The sequence below is a fragment of the Lynx canadensis genome, chromosome B4 (assembly GCF_007474595.2).
Source record: "Lynx canadensis isolate LIC74 chromosome B4, mLynCan4.pri.v2, whole genome shotgun sequence".
NCBI classification, from domain to species: domain Eukaryota; kingdom Metazoa; phylum Chordata; class Mammalia; order Carnivora; family Felidae; genus Lynx; species Lynx canadensis.
In genome coordinates this window covers 81,270,318-81,288,425 of record NC_044309.1, presented here as the reverse complement: position 1 = coordinate 81,288,425, position 18,108 = coordinate 81,270,318, and the positions used below count along the sequence as shown (strand labels likewise).

Here is an 18,108-nt window from a genome sequence, read left to right as displayed (position 1 = left end):
CACTGATTTTGAAACTCTACATTCAAAGTATGATATGCTGTTATATGTATTTTTTGGGGATTTTTTATTCATAGAATTAAAACTATTTTTCACATTCTGTTATAGGGTATGTCTTAAAGAAATCCATACCCAAAAAATTTTGTAGGAGAAATAAAGTTTACCATATTTTAAAACAAGTGAATAAACAATGCATTGGGGAAATCTGGGTGTGGAAGTGGAAATGGACTGGAAAAACATTAAGTTAACTGTAAGGTGGCATATAAGAGACTATGGGAACAAGCATACGGATACAGATATTTAGGAATTTTAAGATTTTACCTACTTTTTAGCATGTCCTTTGTTTGCCAAAATAAACATTTCATTTATTTGAAGAAAATACTACTTTATGGACCACATCTTTGAAGGCTTGCTTCACTTGCTGGTTTCTCAGAGTGTAAATGAAGGGGTTCAGCATGGGGGCAACAGAGGTATTGAGAATAGCTACTCCCTTGGTCAATGATGCCCTTTCTTTTGCAGAGGGATTAGCGTACATAAATATACAGCTTCCATAAGAGATGGAGATGACAATCATATGAGAGGAACATGTGGAGAAAGCCTTTTTTCTCTGACTGGCAGATGGGATTCTCAAAATAGTTCTGATAATATACATGTAAGATAAAATCACCAATGCCAGAGTGAATAGCAAAGCAACCAACGCAAAGTAAAAACCGATGACTTCTAGAAACCATGTATCTGAACAAGACAGTTGTAAAAGGGGAAAATAGTCACATGCAAAGTGATCAATGACATTGGAAGCACAGTAATCTAGCTGGAGCAGAAGGATGAGGGGTGGGAAAATTGTCAGGAACCCTCCCAGCCACGCACAGAGCACAAGCCAGGTGCAGAGTTTCCTGTTCATGATGGCGGTGTAATGCAGAGGCTTGCAGATGGCAACGTAGCGGTCATAGGACATGGCAGTGAGAATGTAAAATTCTGTCACCCCCATGAAAATAAAGAAAAAGAGTTGGGCTGCACAATTGTTAAAGGAAATAGTCTTATCCCTGGTGATAATTGCTCCTAGAAATCTAGGAATACAGACAGTTGTAAATGAGATTTCTAAGAAAGAGAAGTTTCGGAGGAAGAAATACATTGGTGTCTGTAGATGAGGGTCCACCAAGGTTAGAGTGATGATAGTCAGGTTTCCAGCGACACTTAATATGTATGTGATAAATAAGAAGAGGAAAATCACAATCTGAAGGTCAGGATCATCAGAAAGGCCGAGCAGGACAAACTCTGTGATCACTGTGTGGTTCATTTCTCTGTCTCTGTCTCTCTGTCTCTCTGTCTCTGTCTGTCTCCCTCTCCTTTTTCTTCTCTTAAAGATATTTAGGTGGCAAGAGAATTAAAGGGAGTAGATGAAAGATATAATTCATGATGATCAATATCACCGTCATCGATACAATTCTAAAGTATGTTCTATAATCCATGCTGGTCTTATTTTCAGTTGAACTCTATTGTTTGCATTTAGTTTTCATACACATTTGTGAGTTTTGCTTTATTTACTAGTTTTCTTATTTGAAATATACCGGAAGTTTGAAAATCTTCATACAGTAACTCACATCATTGAGAGTGATGATTTATCATCATTGAGAAATGGTAAATAAAACCAGTACTTCTTGCTTTGTCCAATTTATGCAAATCATTACAATCTTCTTGAAAAATTAAGAGAAATATGCATTTTCTTTCTTTTCTGTCAAGTATTTATTAAAGGATGCCACTACCTAGAAGCATAAATGGATAATCTTAATTCCATCATAAGGTAAAAGTGAAATTTAGAATGGTTAAAGTAATAACCATTATACTTTGTATGATATAAATAATCACTTAATAACTTTCTTAACAAGTAAAATAGGTTATAAATTACTAATTATTAATTTACTTCTACATTAATATTTTTGGTATAGTTCAATATTATGTAAGAACATTATATTTATATATTATGTAATAATACATATGTATTTACTATATGATTGAATAAATAACCTAATTATTTTATTTAACAGAACATACTCACTGGTTTGTCTTGTAATTCCATTGAAATCATTAATGTTTGACATCTTCTGTGACTTGCTAGAAAAGTACATATAGAAACATTTTTACTTTTGAGCTTAAAGGGACATGCATTATTTATCCATTTTGTGTATTACACTGTGGCACAAACTGGGAAAGTAACTAGTTGCCTCAGATCTTAGTAGCTCTGTCGGTTCTATATTCTGTTTGAATCTTCCTTCTGAGCTCCTAGCTTTATGAAAAAGTGTTTGATTCTCTTGTAATTCTGCCTCACACTTATCTTTTACGTGAGACCTCTGATCCATAAGGATATTCCAGAAACATAAAGAAGAATGTCTACCATTGGTACTAACCTATTCAGTTAATTCCCAGCTGTGCTATGCTGTAGATTTGGTTTTGTAAAATTATCATGGTTAACTCCTTTAAATTTTAAATAGTCAAATTTGGGCTGTGAAGATTAGAATGCACCTCATTACTTCTCTGCCAGACTTTAGCAAAGTTCACTCTGATCAGATTTGATTTGTTTTGTCTCTATTTTTGATGACTCAAAGGAAAGAGTTCAGGAAATAAAAATACAATGTCAGAAAGCTTAAAAATATATTGAAATGATATGACAGTCCTCTTCAATAATGCTGATATAAAAACTTAAAGCAATATTTAAAGAGAGAAATGACAGGGATGTAACATCGTTGGGTTCTGAGGACAGATTCTTAAAATTGGCTTCCCTCTGGTTGCACTCATAGCTCCAGTTTTCCAAGTCTACTTGTTTCGACCTCAAAAGAAAGTTGTTCGTTGATCTCCTGGGAACAAAGCCAAGTCCAGGCCAGATCTGTGCTATATGGGAGACCATGAGGGATTTCTGGAAGCCTTGCATTTCTCAGTAGCCTTTTAGCTCTTCTCTATGGTGAATCTCCCTTGAGAATGGTTATGTTCACCTTCATATCCCACAGAGAACCTGAAATGTTGTCTTCTATAAAATAATTACTTCCATTAATCACAATTACCTAATATTTCATGAGTAATAAAAAGTTGTGAAACCGACTTTCTTACAAAAATAAAACTCAGAATCTAATTTATTTTTAAGCTTCTGGAAACATGAACTTTTCAACATATACCCTTTTTGTTGTTGTTTATCCCTAGGCTTTGTTAGTGTTGAGACATTGAGAAGTAAGGCCATTTCATAATTCTAAATTAAATAATAACTATTATGATGCACATATCATACTCACATTAAAAAAAATGCTATTACACTGATTAACCAACTGAGCCACCCAGCTGCCCCATAGCTACTTAATATTAAATGTGTTTTATATCTAAATAAAATAACAAAACATGCATTTAATGTAAAATATACATAATGATTTTATATAATCAAATAATAATACAGTCACTAGTGCAGAACTAAATCACAGCTGGGCTGCACATTTGTTTGGGAATTACTTACTGGAAGAGGGGAATTAGAACAGAGTAGGCAGAAAAATGGAAGAAATAGGTAGGCCTAACTTAAATTTATGACCATGTGTACTTCATTTATTTGTCCTAGTTAAAGGAGCACTCAGTAAAAGAGAATTTTTGCAGATGTGGCTGTATGTCATAGAAAGTGATACCCTGGTCCAAATCACTTTTTTTTTTTTTTTTTAGTTTTATTGAGATATAATTGACATGTAACACTGTGTAAGTTTAAGGGTACAATGTTTTGACTTTATACAGTTGTATGTATGAAATGATTACCAGGATAGGCGTACTTAACACATCTATCACTCGTATATTTACCTTTTTTTTTGTGGTGAGAATATTTAAGGTTTACTCTCTCAGCAACTCTTTTATTTATTTAAAAAATTTTTTTTAATGTTTATTTATTTTTAAGAGACAGAGAGAGACAGAGCGTGAGTAGGGGAGGGACAGAGAGAGAGAGAGACAGAATCTGAAGCAGGCTCCAGGCTCTGAGCTGTCAGCACAGAGCCCCACACAGGGCTTGAACTCATAAGCTGTGAGATCATGACCTGAGCCGAAGTCGGACACTTAACTGACTGAGCCACCCAGGCGCCCCTCTGCAACTTTCAAGTATATAATATGGTAATCTTATAGATCAGTTTTGTTGCAGTAATGAAATGGTATTTTGTTTTTTCCCTAAAAGCCCAACTAATAGGCAACAAGAAAATCTATTATTTATAGAGGGCAATGTGCAGTCATGCTTCACTCGATTGCAAGCTCGTCTTCATGACTGCCTCTAGCTGCTAGTTAGATTTAGAGGCTCAATCCAGGTTTAGGTTTGGGAACGTTTTTTTGTAAGACTACTCTAGAGATGGAATTTAAACTTTTAGCAGGACATACATGTCTAATTGTCTTCTTCTTCTTTTTTTTTTTTCTTAGCAGGCTTTGTTTATCAATGGCTGGATCATTAATTCATTATGTACTGCAAGACGGTTCTGTTCTTAATCTGTCATTTTCCAGGTGAATGCCTACTTTGTTCTGTAGTTAGGGTTGGTTTTCTAGTATCTTTTTGTGGGTATTGTTATGAATTCATGGCTTTATAAATTTTGCTTTTGTTGTAGGTCACATTAGTGATTGACTTAAACATTTCTTTTTTTTTTTTTTTTTCTTCAACGTTTATTTATTTTTGGGACAGAGAGAGACAGAGCATGAACGGGGGAGGAGCAGAGAGAGAGGGAGACACAGAATCGGAAACAGGCTCCAGGCTCTGAGCCATCAGCCCAGAGCCCGACGCGGGGCTCGAACTCACGGACCGTGAGATCGTGACCTGGCTGAAGTCGGACGCTTAACCGACTGCGCCACCCAGGCGCCCCTGACTTAAACATTTCAAGAGAGATTTAAATTGGGATCACTGTCTCTTTGGAGTGTATCTGCTGGGGGAAAACTCTTCCCTTTTGGGCAGAGTTTCCTCTTTGATTGCTTCCTTCCCATCTTGGATGACAAGTGTTCCCAGGCTCATGCTACACTTTTTTGTATTAGAACTGGACTGAGTCATTTCTCTAAAGAGTCCTCCTTCCATTGATTAGGAAATCTGGGATTGATTAGGAACATTAAGAATCTGGGCACTAGCTGTGATAATTACTATGAGTTCGATCATCCTTTCTAGGTATTTTCAGTGGAGAGGGCCAGCAAACACATATATTTTATTTTCAAATAAAATGTCTATGAGCGTAATTTAAATGTATCATTCAAACTTAAGACTACAATACTTTTAGGTTCGCCCCCCCCTTTTATCTGTTAAACATTTATATTTCCTTTATTTCATGATTAGAGCCCTGGCTATGAATAGCATTAGGTAAAATCGTAATATCACGTTAATTTTCATTTGCTTCTTTTCCTCATGTTGCACATACAACAGTATTAGAATAACAGCCCTACCATCCACAATATTATTCCTACCTAGGAACAGTTTAAGATATTTTAAGCTATTTGTGTTGTTGTTGTTGTTGTTGTTGTTAGATTAAATCCCACTTGTGTGTCTGGTCCAGTTACAGCATTTAAAATCTCTTGGAAGGGTACCTGGGTGGCTTAGTTGGTTAAGTGCCCGACTTCAGCTCAGATCATGACCTCATGGTTGGTGAGTTTGAGTCCCCCATCGGGCTCTCTGCTGTCTGAGTAGAGCCTGCATCGGATTCTCTGTCTCCCTCTCTCTGCCCCTCCCCGCCACTTGCACACACTCTCTCTCTGTCTCAAAAATCAATAAGCATTAAAAAAAAGTTTAAATACAAAATAATAAAAATAAAATCTCTTGGAATAATTTAACTTCATGTGGTTATCTCACCAACTAAATGTACATTAAATAATACAATAAAAATAACATACTTTTTATGAAAATATACATTAAAAGTATACATTTTAATTGTATTTATTTCAGTTAAGTGTAATGGCTTATTCTGTTAAGATACACATTTCCTTCCATTCTTTTCATCACAATTAAGTTTGATGTGCCTTTTAAGGATTCCTGTGATTCACTGAGATATTTAAAATTGAATTTTAAAAATAACATTTAACATTGGCAAATAAGGCTAGAAAGCATCTTCATGGCTTTAGTTCTTAAAACATTTCGATATCCTGCCCTCCCTAAATCTTGACCATCAAGTAAATATTCGCAATGGCACTCTGATAAACTGGTTAATGGCAAATTCACTGATGCTCAAGGTAAGAAAATGACTCTGTTTAAAAAAAAATACATGAGAATCAAAGTCCAAATAATGTCCCTTCGACAGTCTGAGAGAGGACCTTTTGAGTGGTTCCACTTCATCTCAGGTGTTTTAAATGAAATAAAAAATTTTTAAATAATTCTTTCTGTTGTGTTGGGTGGAAGTCTCCCTTAGTAATGCGTTAATATTGAAAGTGTTTTTTTTCATCTTATGTATTTACTCATTTATCTCTTCTTTCGTTAAAGCTCATTAAATGACATGTTCAGAGAGTGTCTCCCAAGCAATTTGCTTTACTGATCATGTAACCCTGTGTCTTTTTACTTTATTAAATTGTTTAATAAAGTAGTTGTTCATGTTCCACTTAATATATTATAGAAAAGGAAAAGAAATTAATTCAGCTAATTATGGGCAACATCTAGTTCAGCTTCATAGTTACACTGAAATTCACTTCTGGTACTGCTCATTCATTCTTGACAAATTAGAGTTCATGTGAAACATTCTCTCTGCCTGAATTAAACAAAATCTCTACAGTGGACTTCACTGAGTGGTTGGAAGAATTATAAGAAATGTGTTTTACTCTCTTCATAATTATTTTAAGTGACCATTTCCCTGGAGAAATCAGAATATTTTACATTTATTCATTTCATTAAAGATGAGCAGATTCAGTTTTTAGAATTCATACAGTTGTGTATAGTAAGAGATCAAGGGAAAGAGAGATCACCAAATCACATTTAATAATGTTTTCAGAAATAGTAATAATCATATCTGTAGGAGTTTATGCTGAATATCAATATATAACCTCATGCTTTTGGTTTATTTATTTATTTATTTGTTTGTTTTTCTTTTCTTTCTTTCTTTTTTTTTTATTTTCAAGTTAGTTAACATACAGTGTAGTCTTGGTTTCAGGCGTAGAACCCAGTGATGCATGTCTTACATATGACACCCAGGGCTCATGCTTTTGGTTTGTTAACTAGCTATCTAAAATATGAACAAGGAAGGAAAAGTAAATAAATTGTTAATAAAGTTATGGCATTTAAACTTACTACTAACTTGTGCTTAGGACATTATAGGGTGAGTTTATTATCATAGAACATGTATGGCTTTTGCCATTAGGAACACATGGACTGAAAAGGCAAATGAGCCACTTAATAGAATTTGTGACTTTGGATGTTACTTGATTGTTTTAGGCTTCAGTTTTCTTTGTTTGACGTGGAGTTGAAATTTCAAGTGTTTTAATTTTTAATTTTTATTTATTTTTGAGAGAGTGAGAGACAGAGTGTGAAGGGGAGAGGGGCAGAGAGAGAGGGAGACACAGAATCTGAAGCAGGCTCTGGGCTCTGAGCTGTCAGCACAGAGCCTGACATGACACTTTAACTCAGGACCTGTGAGATCATGATCTGAGCCGAAGTGGGACGCTTATCCAACTGAGCCACCCAGGCACCCCTCAACAGTGTTTTTGAGAATTAATTGAAATAATATAACTAACATGCTCTATATTTTATGTAACACTTACTAACATACATGAATAGCCTCTTTACTTATTTTATTTTTTTAGTTGGAAATATCCTTTGGGAAGGATATTCATGGTAGTTGTGATTTCACAAAGGCGTTATTTATTTCAGTGATACTTAAGGACTTTTATTATTTATTTCATTTAGTCCTTTAAACACAGCTATGAAACTTTTATTCTCTGATTCTACATTCCCACATGAAGAACTGAGGCTGATAAAGATTGTATACCTTCCACCAATTCACACAGCTAGCAAGTGTCCAATATGATCTTAGACTTCCTAAAATTAAAGTCTGTTTTCTTAAACACAATACCAAATGGACTATATCCAATTGGCAACACACGTAGATAGTAACTTCCTGTTTTTAACTGAGGATGAATTAATTGATATAATAAAACAAAATATACTATTTTGTTTTTATACTTTTTGATATTTCCAGTTGTAAATTATAACCCCAATATTTTTTTCCCTTGACATTGTTTTTTAGAGATTAGCAACCACATATCTCAATTCCTAATGCAGATCTCTACTGAATGCATCTCTACTCAATGCCATTTTTTAAACTGGTAATCTACTACATTGTACTAAGTCTATTCATTAACTCCATTATTTTTAGTCTAACTTCTAATAAGAAGTCTGGGTATCGTAATACTGCTAATACTTTAGATTTTTTCTTGATCATTCTATTTCACATTAGCAACAGCAGTTGAAGAATTTCTTATTTTGATTAATGTTCTAATTTATATGCGAAGTATAATATTAGGAGTTAGTACTGACATGGACTAGACTATAATAATATGATCATGTCCAAATGAGAAAATGTGAGTGAAAAACACCAGTAAGATTGTGTAGGTCCTTAGTAAAAGCTATGCAAAATATGGATGTCTCTACATATATATATACATATATATATATGTGTGTGTGTGTGTGTGTGTATATTAGAGCAAACAAGTTTTTGTCTGTTTTGTTTTTCAAATCAAGTTATGCTATTGGCTGTTATAGCAGAAGATCGCAGGCAACTTATATAACTTTTCTGAGCATCTATTTACTCACTTGTAAAAAAAAAAGAGATAATTAGTCTAATTTACTATCTAGCTGTGAAGATTAAATATGATATGATTGAGGACATACGTAGTTCAGCATACGGCACAATATAAATGTTTTCTATGGAAGAAATTTTCTTAAATTTTATCAAACTTCCTGGTGGCTTAAGTTTAGTGATAATTGCCTAAATATTCATGTGTTAAATATTTTTAAAAATAATACAGATAAACAAGGAAAATATGTTAAAAAAAGATACATAATGCATGCCTTAAGGATAACTGGAAAACAGAAGACATATGATGTTCAAATCATACGTAGTAAAATAAACACTCAAGTCAACTAAATGAGTTGGAAGAACTGGACAGATACTGAAGATAGTGTGCAAAAAATATGGTTGTTACAGATAATTTCATATTTTTAAACTTTACAAAAGACACTGTGATATTGTTAACAAAAAAGAGTAAGTTGATGAAAACAGTGTTTACTCCTTTAGCCATTACAATATACAAAATTATATCATTCAGAACAATCAGGAAAATGATTTATATTTTATAGCCACTGGATTTCTATTTAGAATTGTAAATCAATGAGAAAATGGAACCCACAGACAGTTTGAAAGACACACCATAGTTACTTTCAGTGTACAAGAAAGCTTAAGCAAATGAGCACAGCTTTGCAAGTATCTGTGAGATGGATATGGGAGCATATTGTAGAAGTCAAAATTTTGTTTTTCCTTTAGTGGATCTTCCCAATAACATCCTTTCTTGTTAATACATACTTTCATTTGTTTCTAGAAAACACTACTTTATGAAGCAAAGTTTTGAAAGCTTGTTTTACTTGCTGGTTCCTCAGGGTATAAATAAAAGGGTTCAACATGGGGGCAATTGAGATGTTGAGAATAGCTACCCCTTTGATCAGTGATGCTCTTTCTTTTGCTGAAGGCTTGACATACATGAATATAGAGCTCCCATAAGAGATGGAAATGACAATCAAGTGAGAGGAACATGTGGAGAAAGCCTTTTTCTTCTGAGTAGCAGACGGGATTCTCAGAATGGTGCTAAGAATGCACATGTAGGAAAGAATCACGAATGCCAACGTGAAGAGCAGAGTAACAAAAGCAAAGTAAAAGCCAATCATCTCTAAAAGCCATGTATCTGAGCACGAGAGTTGTAAAATGGGGAAATAGTCACAGGAGAAATGATCGATTACATTGGCAGCACAGAAATCTAGCTGGAGGATGAGCATGAGTGGTGGGAAAATGGTAAGGAATTCTCCCAGCCATGACCCAAAGACCAGCAGGGTGCAGATTTTCTTGTTCATGGTGGTGAAATGAAGAGGCCTGCAGATGGCAATGTAGTGATCAAAAGACGTGGCCCTGAGAAGAAAAATCTCTGACATATCCATGAAGGTGAAGTAAAATAGCTGAGCTAAACAATTGTTATAGGCAATGTCTTGACTTTAGTAATGATCGTACCCGCAAATCTGGGGATAGACACACTGGTGAATGTAATTTCTAAGAAGCAGAAATTCCTCATGAAGTAATACATAGTAATCTTGAGATGACATTTTGTCAAGGTGACATTCTGTTAATGGTGGTTAGGTTTCTGGTGACATTTAATACATAAGCCATAAATAAAGTTAACCTGAAGCTTTGGGTCATCTGAGATGCCCAAGAGAACAAACTCTGTAATCATTGTATGGTTTCTCATACAGATTTTTATTTTCTTTAAGCCAAATATATGGCTGAAAAATCCTCACAGAGTAAATTTGGAAGTTTTGTTTCCATTTCTAGTTTTTGGAATAATTTTAGAAAAATAGGTATTTACTCATCTTTAAATGTTTTGTAGAATTCATCTGTGAAGCCATTTGGCTCTGGACTTTTGTTAGTTGAGAGATAATGGAATACTGATTCAGTTTCTTTGCTGGTTATCAGTCTGGTCAACTTTTCTATTTCTTTTTGTTGAACTTTTGGTAATTTATACGTTTTTAGGAATTTATCCATTTTTTTCAAGTTGTTCATTTTGTTGGCATGTAGTTTTCATAATATTCTCTTAAAATTGTTTCTATTTCTGTTGGTAGTGATTTCTGCTCTTTCATTTGTGACTTTCTTTACTTCAGTCCTTTTTTTGGATGAATCTGGCTAAAGGTTTATCAGTTTTATTAATTTTTCAAAGAAGCAGCTCTTGGTTTCATTGATCTGTTCTATTTTTTTTCTATATAATTTTTTTCTGGTTTAATATTTATTATTTCCCTTCAGCTGCTGGCTTCAGGCTTCATTGGTTGTTTATTTTCTATCTCTCATAGGTGTAAGGTTAGGTTGCTTGTTTGAGATTTTTCTCCTTCTTGAGGAAGACCTGTATTGCCATATACTTCCCTCTTAGGACCACTTTTGCTGCATCTCAAAGGTTTTGGACTGTCATGTTTTCATTTTCATTTGTTTCCATTTATTTTTAACATTTCTTCTCTAATTTCTTGGCGGGCCCATTCATTCTTTTAAAGATTATTTATTAATTTTGAGGGAGAGAGAGAGAAGCAGAGAAAGAGGGAGAGAGAATCCCAATGAAGCTCTGCTCTGTCAGCATGGAGGCTTGATCTAATGAACTATGAAATCATGACCTGAGCCAATATTAAGAGTCAGATATAGGGCTCCTGGGTGGCTCAGCCGGTTAAGCATCAGCTTCAGCTCAGGTCATGATCTCATTGCTTATGAATTTGAGCGCTGTGTCGGGCTCTGTGCTGAAAGCTCAGCCTGGAGCCTCTTCAGATTCTGTGTCTTTCTCTCTCTCTCTGCCCCACCCCTGCTCACACTCTGTCTCTGTCTCTCAAAAGAGTCAGATATTTAAGTGACTGAGCCAGCCAGGCACCCCGACCCCTTTATTCTTTAGTAGAATGTTCTTTAACCTCCATGTATTTGTGGTCTTTCCAATTTCTTTCTTGTGGTTGACTTCAAGTTTCACAGCATTGTGGTCTGAAAATATGCATGGTATTATCTCAATCTTTTTGTACTAATTGAGACCTGATTTGCGATCCAGTATGTGATCTATTCTGGACAATGTCCCATGTGCACTTGAAGAGAATGTATATTCTGCTGCTTTAGAATGAAATGTTCTGAATATATGTGTTCAGTCCATCTGGTCTGGTGTGTCGTTCAAAGCCATTCTTTCCCTGTTGATTTTCTATCTAGATGATCTGCCCATTGATGTAATTGGGGAGTTAAAGTCCTCTACTATTATTGTATTATTATCAATTAGTTCCTTTATGTTTGTTATGAATTGGTTTATATATTCGGGTGTTCCAATTTGGGAGCATAAATATTTAAAATCGTTAGATCTTCTTGTTAGATAGACCCCTTTATTATAGTGCCCTGCGTCATCTCTTGTTAGTCTTTGGTTTATAATCTAGTTTATGTGATATACATATGACTACCCTGGTTTCCTTTTTACATCTGTTTGCATGATAAATGTTTCTCTGTCCCCTCCCTTTCAATCTGCAGGTGTCCTTAGATCTAAAATGAATCTCTTGTAGGCAGCATATAGATGGGTCTTGTTTTTTAATCTACTCTGACACCCTAAGTCTTTTGATTGGAGCAGTTAGTCCATTTGCATTCAGAGTGATTGTTCTTTTTTTTTTTTTTGAGAGAGAGAAAGAGAGCAGGGGAGAGGTAGAGAGGTGGGTAGAGGATCTGAAGCCGAAGCGGACTTTGCACAGCAGAGAGCCCAATGTGGGGCTCGAACTCAGAAACTGTTGAGATCAAGACCTCGTAGGAAGTCAGACACTTAACCAGCTGAGCCACCCAGGGCTCCCACATTCAGAGGGATTATTGATAGATATGAATTTAGTGCCATTTTGTTATTTGTTTTGTCATTGTTTCTGGAGGTTTTCTTTGTTCCTTTATAGTCCTTGTTGCTTTTGGTCTTTCTTTTTCCTCTCAGGGTCCCCTTTAATATTTCTTGCAGAACTGGTGTAGTGGTCATGAACTCCTTTAGTGTTATTTTTTTTTTTTTTTTTTTTGTCTGGGAAACTCTTTATCTCTCCTTCTATTCTGAATAATGGTCTTGCTGGATAGAGTATTCTTGGCTGTAGATTTTTTTTTCCAATTCAGCACTTTGAATATATTATGCCACTCCCTTCCAGCCTGCCATGTTTCTGTGGAGAGGTCTGCTGCTAACCTTATGGTCTTCCCTTATAAGATAGGGACTTCTGTCTTACTGTTTTTAAGACTTTTTCTTTATCTCTATATTTTGCAAATTTACAGTATGTCTTGGTGTTGGCCTGATTTGGTTGATTTTGATGGGAGTTCTCCATGCCTCCTGGATTGGGATATTTGTTATCCTCCCCAGATGAGGGAAGGTTTCAGCTATAATTTCCTCTAGTAAATGTTCTGCCCCCTTTTCCCTCTCTTATTCTTCTGGGACTGCTATAATATGAATGTTGTTACCCTTGATGGTATCACTGAGCTCCCTAAGCCTACTTTAGTTATCTAAATTTTTGTTTCCCCCTTTTGTGAAGCTCATTATTTTCTATACTTCTATCTTCTATATCACTTATTCATTTCTCTACTTCTTCCGTCCTTGTGGTCATCACGTTCAGCTGGTTTTGAATCTCAGTTATTGCATTTTTCATTTTGGCCTAATTAGTCTTTAGCTTTTTTTATCTCTGTGGTAAGGGATTCCCTGGTGTCTTCTATGCTTTTCTCAAGGACAGCTAGTACCCTTATCCTTGTTGTTGTAAATTCTGGATGTGATATATTACTTATATCTGTTTCAATTTCATCCATGGCCATGACCTTTTGTTTTTCTTTCTTTTTGGAGGAATTTGTCAGTCTTGGCATTTTCTTTAGGCACATGTCTTCTTCTATGAGTTAGAAAAGCCTTTTTATGTTTCCTGGTCCTGAGAGGAATGGTTTTATGAAGAAGATGTCATATATTGCCCAGGCCTGATCCTTCAGGAAGTGTCTCTGGTGTATGCTTCGTGCACTCTGCTGTTGTGTTATGGCTGCTCTATCCCTCAGGTCAGTTCTCTGCAGACTTTCTCCTTGCGTGAAGTGGGAAGTATTTGGACCTTGGCCAGAGTGTGGTGAGTTTTAAGTAGGTGTGCTCTGATCTGCTTGCTAAAAGAGACCTCACAGTATTTCCACTAAAGCTGAAACTTTGCACAACTCTGTGGTCAGTAGATGTGGCGTATGTGGTGGTTTGTGCCGGTTTTCTTGTGGAGGGGCCTGCTGTGCTCGTCCTAAGGCAGACGGGGCCTAGGAAAGCAGTCCTGGTGGATCACAGTGACTTGGGACTTAGTGTAAGCAGGTTGAGTTGCCAGTATTGGTGCTGTGCTGTTTACTGAAGCTGGTTTTTGCTGAGGGGTGGGGGAGGGAACTGGCACCAGCCTGCTCCTTGGTTCCTAGTGAGGGGAGTCCATGCTTGCTGCTCTCAGGGAGTGAATTATTAAGCAGTGAAACTACTTGCAGTTTCAGAGGAGTGAATTGTTTCCTCTGTGGCATCCCAGGCATTTTTTAGATCGCTGAATTCACGCTGTATCTGGGTCACTTGCCTGCCTGGAGCAATGCAGTACACCTTGAGCTCTACACTAGCTGGGCCTGCTGCCTTTTAAAACTCCAAACTTCAGGGACCTGGTGTGATGGGACCTGTGCTTCTCCTCAGGGAAAGGGTCTTTCCATTCTGGGACTGATGCTATCCTCTAAGATCATCTTAAGAAAAGTTTAACTGGGGGTGCCTGGGTGGCTCAGTTGGTTGACTTCGGCTCAGGTCATGATCTCACAGTTTGTGAGTTTGAGCCCCACGTCGGGCTCTGTGCTGACAGTTCGGAGCCTGGAGCCTGCTTCGGATTCTGTGTCTCCCTCTCTCTCTGCCCCTCCCCCACTCACGCTCTGTCTTTCTCTCTCTCAAAAATAAACAAACATTCAAAAAAAAAAAAAAAGCTTAACTGCCCAGTTTGGTTAAGTCTGTAATGTCTCCTTTGTTTTCTATATCCATCAGAGGTTTCAGAGCTGTTAAAAGGATTGATATTTACTCACGATTACCAATTAATTTAATATGTTAATGATATTACTATAGTGCTTTACCTACAAAATTGCTGGGAGGGAATTATTTCTACTTTCCATCATCTATCCTCGTTGTGGTCACAGATACGTATGTTTTTGGCTTCTGCCTTTGTATAATAGATGCTAACCTTCACTATATAAGATTCACATTGTGCAAAAGTAAAACATAAAATATATCTGTTTAGTGTTAACACATGAAATAAATTATTTTGAATCTTGTACAAAAATGATTACTTGGTGTCTGATATAGACTATATGAAAATAGTTATTAAAAGATTTCTATATAAGAACACAAAACATCATGTAGTCCTGTCAGTCACAAAATATTTATGTTATAATGAACACAATATAATGTCACACAAAACTCTCAAATTGTAGCATTTTAAAAATGTTTTTCTTTTAGGGGCACGTAGGTGGCTCAGTTGGGTGAGTGTCTGACTCTTTGTTCAGCTCAGATCATGATCTCACAGTTCCTGCGATGGAGCCCCGAGTCAGGCCCCTCCCCTGCTCATGGTCTGTTTGTCTGTCTCTCTCTTAAAATAAATAAATAACTTTTTAAAAAATGTTCTTCAGAGGAGGGGAAGATGGCGGCCTAGGAGGACGCTGGGCTCACTGCGCGTCCTGCTGATCACTTAGATTCCACCTACACCTGCCTAAATAACCCAGAAAACCGCCAGAGGATTAGCAGAACGGAGTCACCAGACCCAAGTGCAGACAAGAGGCCCACGGAAGAGGGTAGGAAGGGCAGCGAGGCGGTGTGCGCTCCACGGACTGGCGGGAGGGAGCCGGGGCGGAGGGGCGGCTCGCCAGCCAAGCAGAGCCCCCGAATCCGGCTTGCAAAAGCGGAGGGGCCTGACGGACTGTGTTCCAACAGCAAGCGCGACTTAGCGTCTGGATGGTCATAAGTTAACAGCTCTGCTCGGAAAGCAGGAAGGCTGGAGGACAAAGGGAGGGTGAGCTGCGGAGCCCCCGGACGACAGAGCTCAGTTTGGCGGGGAACAAAGGTGCTCGCCAGCGCCATCTCCCCCGCCTATCCCCCAGCCAAAATCCCAAAGGGAACCGGTTCCGGCCAGGGAAATTGCTCGCTCCGCGCAAACACCCAACTCTGTGCTTCTGCGGAGCCAAACCTCCGGCAGCGGATCTGACTCCCTCCGGCTGCCACAGGGCCCCTCCTGAAGTGGATCACCTAAGGAGAAGCGAGCTAAGCCTGCCCCCCCTGCCGCCGTGCACCTTGCCTTCCCACCCCAGCTAATACGCCAGATCCCCAGCATCACAAGCCTGGCAGTGTGCAAGTAGCCCAGACGGGCCACGCCACCCCACAGTGAATCCCGCCCCTAGGAGAGGGGAAGAGAAGGCACACACCAGTCTGACTGTGGCCCCAGCGGTGGGCTGGGGGCAGACATCAGGACTGACTGCGGCCCCGCCCACCAACTCCAGTTATACACCACAGCACAGGGGAAGTGCCCTGCAGGTCCTCACCACACCAGGGACTATCCAAAATGACCAAGCGGAAGAATTCCCCTCAGAAGAATCTCCAGGAAATAACAACAGCTAATGAGCTGGTCAAAAAGGATTTAAATAATATAACAGAAAGTGAATTTAGAATAATAGTCATAAAATTAATCGCTGGGCTGGAAAACAGTATATAGGACAGCAGAGAATCTCTTGCTACAGAGATCAAGGGACTAAGGAACAGTTGGGAGGAGCTGAAAAACGCTTTAAATGAAATGCAAAACAAAATGCAAACCACCACGGCTCGGATGGAAGAGGCAGAGGAGAGAATAGGTGAACTAGAAGATAAAGTTATGGAAAAAGAGGAAGCTGAGAAAAAGAGAGATTAAAAAATCCAGGAGTATGAGGGGAAAATTAGAGAACTAAGTGATACACTAAAAAGAAATAATATACGCATAATTGGTATCCCAGAGGAGGAAGAGAGAGGGAAAGGTGCTGAAGGGGTACTTGAAGAAATCATAGCTGAGAACTTCCCTGAACTGGGGAAGGAAAAAGGCATTGAAATCCAAGAGGCACAGAGAACTCCCTTCAGACGTAACTTGAATCGATCTTCTGCACGACATATCATAGTGAAACTGGCAAAATACAAGGATAAAGAGAAAATTCTGAAAGCAGCAAGGGGTAAACGTGCCCTCACATATAAAGGGAGACCTATAAGACTCGTGACTGATCTCTCTTTTGAAACTTGGCAGGCCAGAAAGAATTGGCACGAGATTTTCAGTGTGCTAGACAGAAAAAATATGCAGCCGAGAATCCTTTATCCAGCAAGTCTGTCATTTAGAATAGAAGGAGAGATAAAGGTCTTCCCAAACAAACAAAAACTGAAGGAATTTGTCACCACTAAACCAGCCCTACAAGAGATCCTAAGGGGGACCCTGTGAGACAAAGTACCAGAGACATCACTACAAGCATAAAACATACAGACATCACAATGACTCTAAACCCGTATCTTTCTATAATAACACTGAATGTAAATGGACTAAATGCGCCAACCAAAAGACATAGGGTATCAGAATGGATAAAAAAACAAGACCCATCTATTTGCTGTCTACAAGAGACTCATTTTAGACCTGAGGACACCTTTAGATTCAGAGTGAGGGGATGGAGAACTATTTATCATGCTACTGGAAGCCAAAAGAAAGCTGGAGTAGCCATACTTATATCAGACAAACTAGACTTTAAATTAAAGGCTGTAACAAGAGATGAAGAAGGACATTATATAATAGTTACAGGGTCTATCCATCAGGAAGAGCTAACAATTATAAATGTCTATGCGCCGAATACCGGAGCCCCCAAATATATAAAACAATTACTCATAAACATAAGCAACCTTATTGATAAGAATGTGGTAATTGCTGGGGACTTTAACACCCCACTTACAGAAATGGATAGATCATCTAGACACACGGTCAATAAAGAAACAAGGGCCCTGAATAAGACATTGGATCAGATGGACTTGACAGATATATTTAGAACTCTGCATCCCAAAGCAACAGAATATACTTTCTTCTCGAGTGCACATGGAACATTCTCCAAGATAGATCATATCCTGGGTCACAAAACAGCCCTTCATAAGTTTACAAGAATTGAAATTATACCATGCATACTTTCAGACCACAATGCTATGAAGCTTGAAATCAACCACAGGAAAAAGTCTGGAAAACCTCCAAAAGCATGGAGGTTAAAGAACACCCTACTAACGAATGAGTGGGTCAACCAGGCAATTAGAGAAGAAATCAAAAAATATATGGAAACAAACGAAAATGAAAATACAACAATCCAA

At 37.6% G+C, this 18,108-nt stretch overlaps 2 protein-coding genes across 2 annotated transcripts; both read right to left on the bottom strand.

Moving 5' to 3' along the window:
* Nucleotides 1-358: 358 nt before the first annotated feature.
* Nucleotides 359-1,294, bottom strand: LOC115518289 (olfactory receptor 6C3). Its single transcript, XM_030321715.1, has one exon. The coding sequence runs from the start codon at nucleotides 1,292-1,294 to the stop codon at nucleotides 359-361; it is 936 nt and encodes a 311-aa protein (XP_030177575.1).
* An 8,244-nt stretch (nucleotides 1,295-9,538) lies between these two features.
* LOC115518917 (olfactory receptor 6C3-like) lies at nucleotides 9,539-10,467 on the bottom strand. Its single transcript, XM_030322508.1, is given in 4 exon segments — nucleotides 9,539-10,203; nucleotides 10,206-10,344; nucleotides 10,347-10,401; nucleotides 10,403-10,467. Coding segments are annotated over 4 exon segments (924 nt in total).
* Nucleotides 10,468-18,108: the final 7,641 nt, after the last annotated feature.